General features: G+C 38.1%; 1 protein-coding gene across 1 annotated transcript in view; it reads right to left on the minus strand.

Annotated features, from left to right (window-relative positions):
* LOC102810182 (uncharacterized) overlaps positions 1-13113 on the minus strand; it is a 47173-nt gene extending 34060 nt beyond the window's left edge. Inside the window, exons 1-2 of the mRNA XM_085498093.1 lie at positions 12959-13113; positions 184-315 (exon numbers count right to left, since the gene is read on the minus strand). Coding sequence (XP_085354219.1) covers positions 184-315; positions 12959-12978 — 152 coding nt within the window. The 5' untranslated portion in view covers positions 12979-13113. The remainder of the gene's footprint in view (positions 1-183; positions 316-12958) is intronic.
* Between the last annotated feature and the right edge of the window lies 1 nt (position 13114).

The raw sequence follows: 13114 nt of genomic DNA on the forward strand, positions 1-13114 counted from the left end.
ACCTAACTATCTTGATGCATTTCAAAAATGACCCAGATATTTTTATCACAATGTCAATGTCATAATTCAAAGGTACATATAACAATGTGCTTTCATAAGAAGGCCAACAATGTGTAAATGTACAAGTGACAATTTAAGCAAATTCTTCATGTCAACATTTGTTTCGTCAAAAGTCTTATTTACCTTATTTGTCCTCTTAATGAGTCTTCTTCAGCATTAAGTATATGTCTATGTCTTTTCAAAACCGTCTCCATTTTCTGTATTTCCTTGGAAAGTCTTTCATTCTCTTTACTGAGGCTGGATGTCTTTAATGCACTACAAAAAGCAAGTATCAAGTACTAAATGGACAGAATACACAGTCTGAGAAAAAATTTTGAAATCTATAAAATACACATTCTAATATTGATGATATCCTTATGGGGATCTTAACAAAATTGTACATTAATTACACAACTTAAAGTAGATAAACTGTAGAAAAAATAACAATACCGTCAATTAGATATTTGCTCCATGGTTAAATGCAAATACACGTATAGAGATTTATTATTCAGATTTCAGTTTTGTTTATCATTCTTCCTTTAATAATTTGAAACAGTTGCATTGAATGAACAATTCGACAAAATCTACACGACATTTCATGATTTGAGAGCATTTGTGAAAATAAAAAGTCACTGTGACTCCCTATACCATTATATCCTATTCAGCTGATACCCCGTCCTGGGCGATCTTTTGGAGGATTTGATTTTTTTTAGAAATGTGTGGACCAAAAGATCACCCAGGGCGATGTTATGGCAGATATTACGAAGCCCATCTTGTCTGGGAAAATAATTTTTGTTTTTGTTTATAGTAATATAGTTGGAATATAATTTTTTGTTTATAGTAATATAGCTGGAATATAACCATGTCAGGAATATGAATATGATGATTGTTAAACATTAAAATGATTGACATTTGTATCTGATCGTGAAATGAGTACTTGTCCACAATGAGAGATATTGCTCTGGAACAGCATTAATTAAAACAAATTCAGCCATTTTGAATACATGTATATATCTATAATATGATGCATAATGAGTATATAAAATTTTAACATAATCAGTCAAGCCCATCTCGAAGCCCATTCAATAAAACAAAATGGCCACCAGTCAGCCATTTTGAATCCGATCTGAAAAATAAAATGACATGCATCAGGGACTCATAATGTCTAATGTAGCTTATAAGTTTGAACGAAATCCATCCATAAATGCTTAATATTTGATGATTTTTTTAGCACAAAATGGCCACCATTTGGCCACTTTGAATAAGATCATCAAACCAATAAATCTATATATCTAAGACATGATGTATAATGAATATTACAAATTTGAACATACCGGTAATCAGTCAAAGCAAGTCAGAGATATGGCTCCGCCAGTCAGCCATTCAGTATCTTATTTGAAAAACAAAATGATGTGCATCAAGGTCCTATAATGTCCAATGTATATAACAAGTTTGAACAAAATTCAGCAGAGAAATGCTTAATTTTGATGATTTTGAAACGCAATGGGTTGTGTCTTTTTTTTAATAGGCCCAAATATTAAAAACTTACCATTCTAAGCAGTGAAAAAGTGTTTTCTCTAAAAATTTACGATCCAGGACCGTTGTTTGATCCACAGGGGGGTAAAGTGGCAACTTTGAACTCAGGTTGATCTGCATTTTTCGAATGCTATGAAGTCTGAAGAGCAAACACGTCTTTTGCACTTCAGGCCATTTTGATATTTGCGATTTGACGGATAGTTGGTGCACAATATTAAAAATATCGTCGCACCAAGTATTTTCTTAATCAAATAAAAACATTATTTTGAAACAAAAACAATATGTTTGTTGTAGTAAGTATAATTTTTAATACATGAAATGAACAAAACTCTCATCCGCTTACATCACAAAAGAACGGCGGCTTTTGCACGTTGTTTTAGTGCTGTCAGTTTTCTGAGTTTCTCACTTTCGTGTTTGTAATCGCGTGTACGTACATGTGTACAGCGGTAGCTAACATGGCAAACACGTTTGCTGTGTGCATGACAGCAAAAGCTGGATCAACTATTAAATTTTAAATTAAGTTTAAAAAAAAAAAAAAAAATCCGACCGACCGATTCAATTTATCAATTTAGACTTGAGGGCAACATAAGTTTTTTTTTTTTTGCCTAAATCTAACCTTGCACACATAATCTTGTATTGACATGTTTTTGTCAAATATCAGTGCATGAACTATGGAGGTCAGTGCCCATTGCCACAAAGGTTGCTAAGGTAACCCGCCAGTTCAGCGTGTGACTTGGGGGGGGGGGGGTAAACTTCGATCAACACACACTTTATGTCTGCATCGCTGCCCAGCAAGTGTCGCAAAAAAGTACTGCGTCCCAAAATGATCACTCAGTTGTCTCATAGTATGTTGTACCAAGTCCATGATACATCCCGTTTCGACTTTGGCTTGCTTTGTCTTCTAAGTGCATGTTGTGATCTCTCAACAATGTACTAAAACACTTTGCATTTATACCTTACGTGATTATATTTTGTCTACACGAAAAATTAATTAAACATTAATGGCCCTTTTCAGGGCCAATACATCCCACGAAAGAGTATACCAAGAGAAAATCTTTTTGTGTCATGTTTTCTCAATTGTGTTGCACCTTCAAAGTGAATTATTTTTAGGGTCATCTCTGAAACAGCGCGCTATATGCAAGATGTCGGACGGCATAAATGGGGTCTGTTAAAATGTTTGTTGGTTCAGTCAGGCAATGTGTGGACCAAAACATTGCCAACTATTTGAAACACGGCGCATGGGTGGGGTTTAGGATGGGCGGGGTATAGTCAAATCTGATAGTTTCTGTGTAAACATGCACGACATACAATTTTTAATGACATGACACAGAGTTCAGCAGTCAGTACTACTCATGCTTTCAATCAATTGTGTCTTCTTGCACAGTATCAAAGAGACACATGTATACCATAAACCGTATTTTTCAATAATGTAAGACTAAGAGGTGTGTCTAACAGTCAAATTAAGTTACACATTATATTTTGAAAATAAAACAAACGATACAGTTTTTTGTTTCTTTTTAAGTCCACAAAAGCATTTTTATTCTCATTCAAAATACATTGCGCTTTATAAATATAACAGTTTTCAGTTCAGCTCATTCAAATCCAAATGAGAAGACAGGATTGCCTAGACAGGTGCCTACCCCTACTTTTTAAATCATTTGTGCATCTATAATCACTAAACATGTACATATATATATTAGAACCATCTAAGCTTATACAAATGTGTAACTGATGTTTGAGTTCATAAATATTTAGAGCATTGGAATAAAATTAGGGTTAGGGTTAGGGTTGGGGGAGGTGGCTGGTTAGTGGTCCATATAATACTTCAAGGGGTCTGGTTAAGTTTTGCCATATAGTCCAGTCATTCTAGCAAAAAAAGGGGGCCAACCCGTCACAAACTGCAACAGAAATAATTTCTTCACAGTGCTTTTCGGAAAGGTATCTAGATTGACATACTAAAAGTCTAGGAAAATCTAGGCTTCCGAAATATAACTAATTTGCATATACTCAAAATGACTGTTTTGCACATTTTTACAACTATTTGTACATATCTTTAATTCTAGATGAGGTATTATAAAAATTCATGATGCTATGGTACTGTTTTGAGTCGGAGAAGGTACGAGATTGCCAAATGTGTTGGTTGGGTAGATGAAAATTTGCATAAATTCAATATGGCCGCGATAATATAATTATTTAATGTAAGTTCTGGCTTCTCTTCTATGGTGGCATAAGTAATAAGTTTAAGATGCTAGAATACAATTTTAAACAGAATCATACAGTACAGAAAAGATGTAAATAAAAGGTTTCCTTGGTAGACAGATGCTTCATCTGCATAACTTCAACATGGTTGTCACATCTAAAAGAAAAACTAGAGAAATGAAACACCTTGGTTGGATCTACAAATCTGCTATACTATATACATAATAGACCATTTAAACATAAATTGTCAACTCTATAAACTATATTTTTGATTTAACAAACTGTATAAAATAGTTATATTTCTGTCCAAAAGTTTATTGTTTGATTAATGTAATTGCCAATCGTCATCACTATTCTTCATCAGATATCTGAACTACATTTGTGCATCCAGATCCTCGACATTGACCACAAACTGCAGAACATTCAAGGTTGTGCTTTCTGCAGGTAAATCCGAGACTGCAACAGTCTTTGGAGTAGTTGCATCTCAGTATCCTCAAGAGAAATTCAGGTGTTGCCTCCTTGCCAATCATTACAGGAATAACAATCGGTTGTGGATCACGTGCTGGGATTTTCTTCCTGGCGAGAAACCCTTTATCACGACTTGATTGTCCATAAAGGTGACACACCCGTCCAAGAAGGAAATGGCCCCTAATTCAGCCCAACGTCTCCTACCTGAGGCGAGGGTAACAGTCTCCTAATAATAGGACAACCGTCTGGCCTCGTCCCCAGAGAATCCCAATAGTGGGTGACAAAGCTGACCTATAGCCAACAATCGCTGAAAGGTCAAGTTCATTTCGTCAAATGTTAGACAAAAAGTCAGCTGTCTGGCCAACAAAGGATGACATGGATCTCCCTTCCACTACACCAATCAGTGTACACACGTAATTTCGAGGTGTAGGCTGTGTTGGTGGGATCCCTGTTGGCCCTGGCCAGGACGTTAGCAGCCCACTGAGTGAGTCAACTGAGAGCCTTGATGCATGTAAGTGGTACACCATTGGCCTAAAAGGCAGTGCGTAGTCCAGTTGGGACAGCAGATCTGGAAGTCCGGAAGCACCCCTGGTGTTTTGACTAACATTTCCAACAGTAGTGGAAACCAGACCTTGCTTGGCCCCACCCGCGTTAAAGTGCAGATGCACTCATGTTGAAGTTTCTCCAGTACCCGGTGAATAGCCCCTGGAAGGTGGTGTGAGGCTGTCTCCACATTGTATTCCAGGTACCAAAGAGGAATTTGCTTCGTTAAGACTGACAATGCTGGGGATCTGGTCCCCCCTTCTTGTAGCTAAAGGAGACCACCGCTGTGTTGTCCGTGCGAAGCAACTATAGGTAGAAAGTGAAGTAGTGCTAAGTGCACTTCTTTCAGTTCTAGCCAGTTGATATGGCAGTTGTGAATCTAAGGCAGGTGCCATATTTTCCAGTGGGCTTGTTCGTCCAATTGGTGCACTCCCAAACATGCGAGGGAGGCATCAGTTTCCAGTGTCATAACCGTGGTGAGTGGGTCCAAGAGAACCCCCTGCCCGAGGTTGGCAATTGCTGACCACCAGCGTTTGGTCTGAGAGTGTTACTCACCTCTCCAGTTCCCGTAAGAGAGCCCGGTGTTGCAACAAAAGTGCACCGTAACAGGCAGCTGCATAACGCGGCATGGGGGAACTACATGTACCCTGCAAACCGCTAACATCATTCCGATGATCCGCATTAGTTCTCGGAGGGACAGAGAATGCTGACTAGGCATTTGGCTAGGTCTTCAGGCAATGGCCTGCGGCGACCTTACCAAGCCCACCTCCTTGTAAAACTCCCTGCCCAGGAAGACCAATTGTTGTGTTGGCTGAGGGTGGGACTCGATTTACTAGGATGCACAACTGGTCTAGAGAATCTGGTATTAGCCTTACTGTTTGACTTACCACCCCTTGTTGGGTTGTGTAGCAGCCAGCCATCTACATCTACCAGGTACATTGTACATGTTGATGTGTACCAATATGATGTGTACCGGCGCAGCAGTAGCACCACCTGTTTCCAGGATATGTATGGAGTCATGCAAAACCTGAAGGGGAGCACCCCACGCTTGACTACTTGACCGAACTGGGCGAATCGAGGGAGTCGCTGACTCACTGGGTGTATCTGTATGAGGCTAACCAGTAGAAACAGAGCACAGAAAATAATATGGTGCTCAGCGTTTCCAGGAAGCTCATTCTGATTTTACTTTACCAACTGGTCAGTGGGATCCCAAAGCACCAAAAAGCTCCTTCCATTCTCAAAAAAAGAAGAGGGTGGGGGAGGTCCAGCCTGTGTAACTGAGGCGGTGGTGCGCCCAGTGAAAACAGCCAAAACTGCATTCCGCTGTACAGAGGCAGCCCCTGCCACGAGAGCCAGATGACACTGCAGGATATCCCGCTTAGATGTGTGGTTTCCCACCAATAGCTGTGTTTCCTTGTCTAGGAGGCTGGTGTGTTCAGCCATTGAGACTTCAGAGTGCTGGCAACGCAAAACAATTGAACAAGGTTGAGGGTCGCCACTCTGCTCTCAGTGCGTTGATTGTTTTCGACTAACCGGCCAAAATATTCCATGAACACCCCCCCCTCCAGTGAACCCCCCAAAAAAACTGTGGTATCGGAAACTGGGGAGGAACCAAAGGATCCGATCAGGGCAGGAGATTTGACTTTAGACTCTGCTGACTCCGGGTGGGGGTTCAACATCAGGTCACTAGGAGTGGTGTTCCCCCCTCATCCCACGGTGTGGCTCTCGGAGTAATTACGAGGAACAGACTTCGAGGGGCCGCCCGAGGTTGCACACTTAAATGATATTATTTTGACGGCCATATTGGATTTATGCAAATGGGGGATTGTTATTCAATCAAATGTATGAACAAATAAATGCATTAGCTGACTTCAGTGTACTAGTATTAGAAATGTGCTTCTAATGGAGCAAATACAGTAGGTAGTAACAGGATCGTTAATAAAAAAAATCCATATTCATCACTCGAACCAAAATATATGCACAAATGATATGTTAATTAACTTCCACCTTGCTCAGATGTGTAAGCAATGATGGTTAATTATATACCCTATATATAAAATATGTTTTTAAAATTCAGTCCCCCAACGCATTGGTTTTTGTCGCCAGAGTGATTTAAATCGCAAATTTTTGTTCCCCGGGTGTCTCTAATAAATATTCTATCTAACCGTTGGACTGAATTAATGATATTATCAAAAAATCATAGAAGATTGGGTGGAAATCGTGCGTTTTTGGCAACAACGTTTTTTCACTCGGAAACACAAGGACGATATTACTTTTGCTTTTGTTTTGATTTCGTTGTGAGTCTAGAAACATAGCAATGTTGTTTTTGGTGAATACATGTTCTGTTCCAGTAAAAGATTTTGATATGCCAGTTGACCAATTTATAACAATTCCTTACTGGAACGTCTCCTGTATAAATAGTCCTCTACTCACCAAAATTTTACAATGGTACTACCGTACTCGACCGCGTTAGCGCCCATGCCTGGACAAGCGCCCACCCCCACTTTTGCGCAATTTTTATATTTGGGGTCACATTCGGCAAAGCGCCCACCCCTTCAAAATGCAACTAATTTAAAACTTGGTCTTGCATAACGAATCTTGGTAATAGTTTTTATATGATACAGCGTAGATATCGATCGCTGTGAACATGTTGTGAATGCGTAGAACACGATAACCATGCGTAAACTACGCTTCGACAATGACCTGTTAATACATGTACAAGTAAAATGTGATAAATATTTCATGCCATATTCAGTTTACCTCTCAAAAATGGCTAGTTACTAGACTTTTGGAAAAACCATGTCGTTTATTCGCTGAAATCAATTCCAACAGATCGTACTTCGACATCGATAATTCACTTCCTCATTGCGTTATCGGAAAGTCTTCGGGAATTTCCGAAGAATTGCGTCAGTACAACACAGCATTCTGATTAGTTAATAACCAACTTGACCCATTAGGTCAAAGGACGCTGCTGTAGGTCAAATCTGCAATTGCATCATGGCAGAAAGTGATTTTCATCAAGAGTTTTCTTACGATCCAACAACTTCGTCAGTGGAAATAATATGACAATTTTGACTTGTACTGTGTTCCAACAGACTCAAATGTTTTTAATTCCGTAAATTATGGTGGTACGTAATTAATATTGTAATAAAATGTGTGTATTTTTTGTGATCATTTCTGTTTCTTCATTGTGAAAATCAATGACGACGCAACTACATTTGTAATTTAGTAATTTGATTTTCCCTCAAAGACGTAATCTGTCACTTGATGAATCAAAATTTTCATTTGCACTCTTTTTCGAGGGGGGTGCTCGGGCAAGCGCCCACCCCTACAAAATCGTGATTTTCTGAGTTGAGGCCCCTGGGCGCTTACGCGGTCGAGTACGGTAGTCCAGAATGGACTTCCTGTTCAATGCAGACTCACTCTCAGAAACTCACAACATTCACTTGGGTGTTTTTAAGAATGGAAGATAATGGAAACACCAATTGCATCACTCATGGTGATCGATGATTGGCAAGCTTTCCAGGATACAAATATATCTGCATTTAGTGTTAATTTCGATGTATTGTGTGTACATACTGTACTCGACCGTGTTAGCGCCCATGCCCCATTTTTGTGCAATTTTTATATTCGAGGTCACATTCGGCAAAGCGCCCACCCCTTCAAAATGCCACTAATTTAAAACTTGGTTTTTGATCATTACTTAAAGAATACTGGTAATTGTTTTTTATATCATGATACAGCCTGGATATCGACCGCCGTGAATATGTTGTGAATGCGTAGACCACACAGTAACCGTGCGTAAACTGTGCTTCCACAATGACCTGTTAATAAAAGTAAAATGCAGTAAATATTTCATGCCGTATTTAGTTTACTGATAAAAATTACGAGTTACCATTTAAAAAAACAAACATGTCATTTATTCGCCGAAATCAATTCCAACAGATCGTACTTCAACATCGATAATTCACTTCCGCATTGTGTTACCCAAGAGTCTTCAGGAATTTCCAAAGAATTGCGTTGGTACCACAAAGCATTTTGATTGAATAATAACAGACTTGACCGATTAGGTCAAAGGACGTTGGTGCAGGTCAAACGCAAATACATCATGGCGGAAAGTGTTTTTTATCGAGAGTTTGCGTACGATTCGACACATTTGCCAGTGGCGATAATGATGGAGATTTTGACTTTGATTGTCTTCAAACAGACTCAAATATTTTTAATCTTGCAAATTTGGGTGGTACGTTATTAATATTGTAATAAAATGTGCAAATTTGACCATTTCTGTCAATGACGACGCACCTAATTTCGTAATTTTATTTTTCCTCAAACTTTCAAAGACGTAATATCCTCACGTAATATCCCCCTAAATCTGTCACACGGTGAATTAAAAATCAGTTGCACTCTTTTCCGAGGGGGGTGCTCGGGTAAGCGCCCACCCCTAAAAATCCTGATTTTATGAGTTCAGGACCCTGGGTGCCAACACGGTCGAGTACGGTATGTGATTCTTAATTTCTGTGTGTGAAATCATATCGCTGCTTGACAGCGACGGCAGACAGATTGTTGCAGGATTGTATCAGTAGGCCTCGAAGAAAGTCACCATACAGCATTAATCAACGAAATTCACATTACAGTCAACGTACTGGATACGATATACTGCAAAGTTGAAATAACATAACTGTTAAACGGCTGTTGATTTTTTGCACAAAAGTCATATCAGAAATTTCCATGAACACATAACAAACAGCAATCGACAAAACATTCCACAGAAACAAACTAAACATTAAAGAGAAAGCACCATGAAAATGTAAATTCAAAACGACGTCAGTGAATACAATATCCTGGAGCCCCAATATTGCAAAATCATTTATTAGGAATCCTGCATGAAGTTACAGGTACAGGGTTCTCCACGAGGGGTTTTTACAGGGCGCCGCGCCCTGTTATCTGAAATTGACGCCCTGTTTAAATTGTCAGCGCCCTGTTATATTTCCTGTGCGCCCTGCATGGTCCCATACAAAGAATTGTTTACAAAACAGGCCAACACTCATTGTCTTCCGAAGATGATTCATCGTGCTCAGGGTAACTGGTTCATTGTTTTAAGGTGCAACTGTGAAAATTCCGGTTTGTTATCGTAGCAGGTCACCGCGAGGTGATAACACCACCAAACAAAAAGTTACAAGTTTTTTCAACACGATTAAAAATGAACATGTGGCCCAGAAAAGTGCATTACCGTACCCATATTTTTACTGCCAGGGTGACGTCAAATATATAAAATCGTTATCGGTAAAACCATTCGTTAAACATAAAGTCTATGGTTAAAACCAAGTTCAGGCCGTGACTAGGTAGCGGCAACATCTTCACCGCCGAGTGGAACAAAGGCAGCAACCGGGCAGCTATGCACTTGCATGATCGGTAAACGACCAGCGCAGCCGACGTACCATCACAAACATTGCTGATCACCAAGAAGTCCACATGAATGCTTGCTTGAACACGTAAATGTTTATATTTAAATGTCACTATTTAAAGTTGAATTTTCTTTAAATCACGATTTAAAAACCCCGGTAAAACGGCCATGCTTTCAACTCGCATCATAAGTGGAAGAAAAAATTTACTTGTGTTCTTTTGGAACAAATATTCTGATTGGTTGTTTTTCGCGTCAATGCGTGGCTTTGGCCAATCAAAAGCATCGTTACATAGTATCAGGGTGCACACAGTAAAATGAACTGTTTCCGGGTCATAGCTGTTTTCAACGAAGCAGACATCAACAAACTTTCGATTCAAATGAAAATTATAATATTCTTTTAAATATGTATTTTGTTTTTTTATACCTAATTCTATTATTTTTGATAGTAACTGTTAACTGCAGATAGAAAATCTTCTATTGTGTACATTTTATTTTGTTTGATCACCTTGGTTGTTGGTGCCATTCATGCAAGTTTTTTAATGAACCAATTACGAACGTTTGTGCGACATACATTTTATTTTGCTTCGTCCAAATAAATATAAATCATAAATATAAATTTTTGCTAATAATTAAATAAAGCATGTATGTATGTATTTATTTGGGAAAATAAATTAACAAACTTGTTACGTTTTTTTCTGGACGCGATCATTACTTGTAAACAACTGATGTCGCCGCTTGAGGAATCGTGCAGCTAAAATCAGCTGATTGTACGTGCTGACGTTTACTTAATAATAGCTCTTAAAAATCCCCATTCATTTTGTAATAATAAATATATATTATGCATATGTAATAATATGTAGATTAATAGATTTTTTGGTTTCCATTTTTCAACATCCTTGCCAATGATGCACATTACAAATGTGCCACGCCCACTTCACATTGGCGCGCCCTGTTTAATTTTCAAACCGTGGAGAACCCTGAGGTACATGTACATGTATAGGAAAATGCATAATTGCATAATGACAACGGAAATGAATGCTTTCTTCTGTCCAGATTATAATAATAAATTCTCTTACTAATATTTGATTGGTGATGAGTATGTACATACTAAAATATACCCATTAATTAAAATTACCAAAGCCTTCAAAAGTAAGCAAAATTATCCAGTGTCATTTTGGATTTGTCAAAAATGAGTTGAAATGCTGTGACACTATATTTCTTTACTCAAGAAAGAAATATCTTATTAGAAGACTGTAAATTAAAAATGTCTAATACAGTTAACCAAAATTTAATATTCACTTGCATATTAAATAGTAGTACATGTAGTACTGCAAAAACGCAATTTATAGAATCTAATTGTGAATCTATATTTTATATCCCTTAGTTTGCTACATGTATGTCTGTAATTTTGAAACTTGTTTCTGATCTGTATCCTTACCATACTGCACCCACTGCACTAGTGTAATAAAGTTATTATTATATCTAATTATATCTACCGGGTCATTGGTGTTCGGAATTGTGAAGCCAGTTATAAAAATTCTAAAGAATTGTGAACAAATATTTTTGTGAACATCACTGAGTGCAAAAGATGCCCATCACAAAGTGTCTTCTTGTATTTTTTAGTTAGTTTTTTAAGTGTTGTGCATTTTTTTTATTCATTTGTACTCTTATATTATTTTTTTCTCTGTTCTGTAGTTTTAGTGACCTTACTGCTTTACTTTCCTACTAATAAAGTCATAGCCCTGAGTACAGTCCTGTAGGCTGGCCTCCTTCCGCTGATCATTCGGCACCACAGTCCTGAGAAGTCGCATAGACCGAGGATTCGACACCCTCCTACAAATTTATGGCGGAAAACCGTTCTGCAGTTTTCATGATTGTAACCAGCTAAAAAATCTATCGACCAATCTAGTGATCACAAATACTTTTTTTGTGGCAGAAAAAATGAACCTACATTACTGGAACGTTGGCGAAAGCTAGTTTTACGCAACGAAACAACGTTTTGTTAATAAATACGTCAAGAACAAGATGGCGGCGTATATTTTCGGTTGACGTTGGAAAATGGCGATTTGAACAACCCTAGTGTAATGTAATTTCCCTTCCAGTTAGGGTATTTAGTATAGTTGGACGTATCGACCTGCTTAATTTTTAACTGCAAAGCTGAATGCCTCTTAAATCGCTCGATGCATTCCTTCACAAAAGTATCGAATCCTCGGTCTATGCGACTTCTCAAGACTGTGGGGCCAAATGATCAGCGGAAGGAGGCCAACCTACAGGACTGTACTCAGGGCTAATAAAGTCAGTGCTGTGACAATAAATATACTACTATCCTACTAGGTGTATTAAATACATATTGAAATTATGTTTCTAAAATAGTTTTACATGTAGAATACCCACAGAAAGTAATTAATTTTTTTTTTATTTTACTAACATTTTTCTTATATTTTATCTCTTTTGAATTCTAGTGTTATTGTATTTCTTTGTATTTATGTTCTTTAGTTTCTTACCATACACAAACCCTCTGAAGGTTTTTAATAGTGTAATAAAGTTATTATTATTATTTTACACGCCACATTCACCACAGCTTAAAGAATTTCGCTTATCCCTGGCTTGTGATCATGAAAACGTTTTTTTGTAACACGCAACAACATGTTTCAACATTAGATTGGACATGTAACAGTCCAGTCAAAACGGGATCACCGTAACATGTTCTAAGTTGAATGATTAAACTGGCGCAATCACAGGGGCACTGGAAATCTTCGGACAACTTACCTTCGACTGTGTGCCGACATGACTGCAATTTCAAAAGTTCACGAAATTTAGCTTATCTTGCATAGACACTATCATATCTCAAAATAAAGGTTCCAGTGCTCGCTTGCTTCCAGATATGTATTCACCTGCACGGCCATTTTGAAAAGTGTTTATTCC

This window comes from Saccoglossus kowalevskii, chromosome 4, assembly GCF_978046115.1.
Source record: "Saccoglossus kowalevskii chromosome 4, keSacKowa6.1, whole genome shotgun sequence".
NCBI classification, from domain to species: Eukaryota; Metazoa; Hemichordata; class Enteropneusta; family Harrimaniidae; genus Saccoglossus; species Saccoglossus kowalevskii.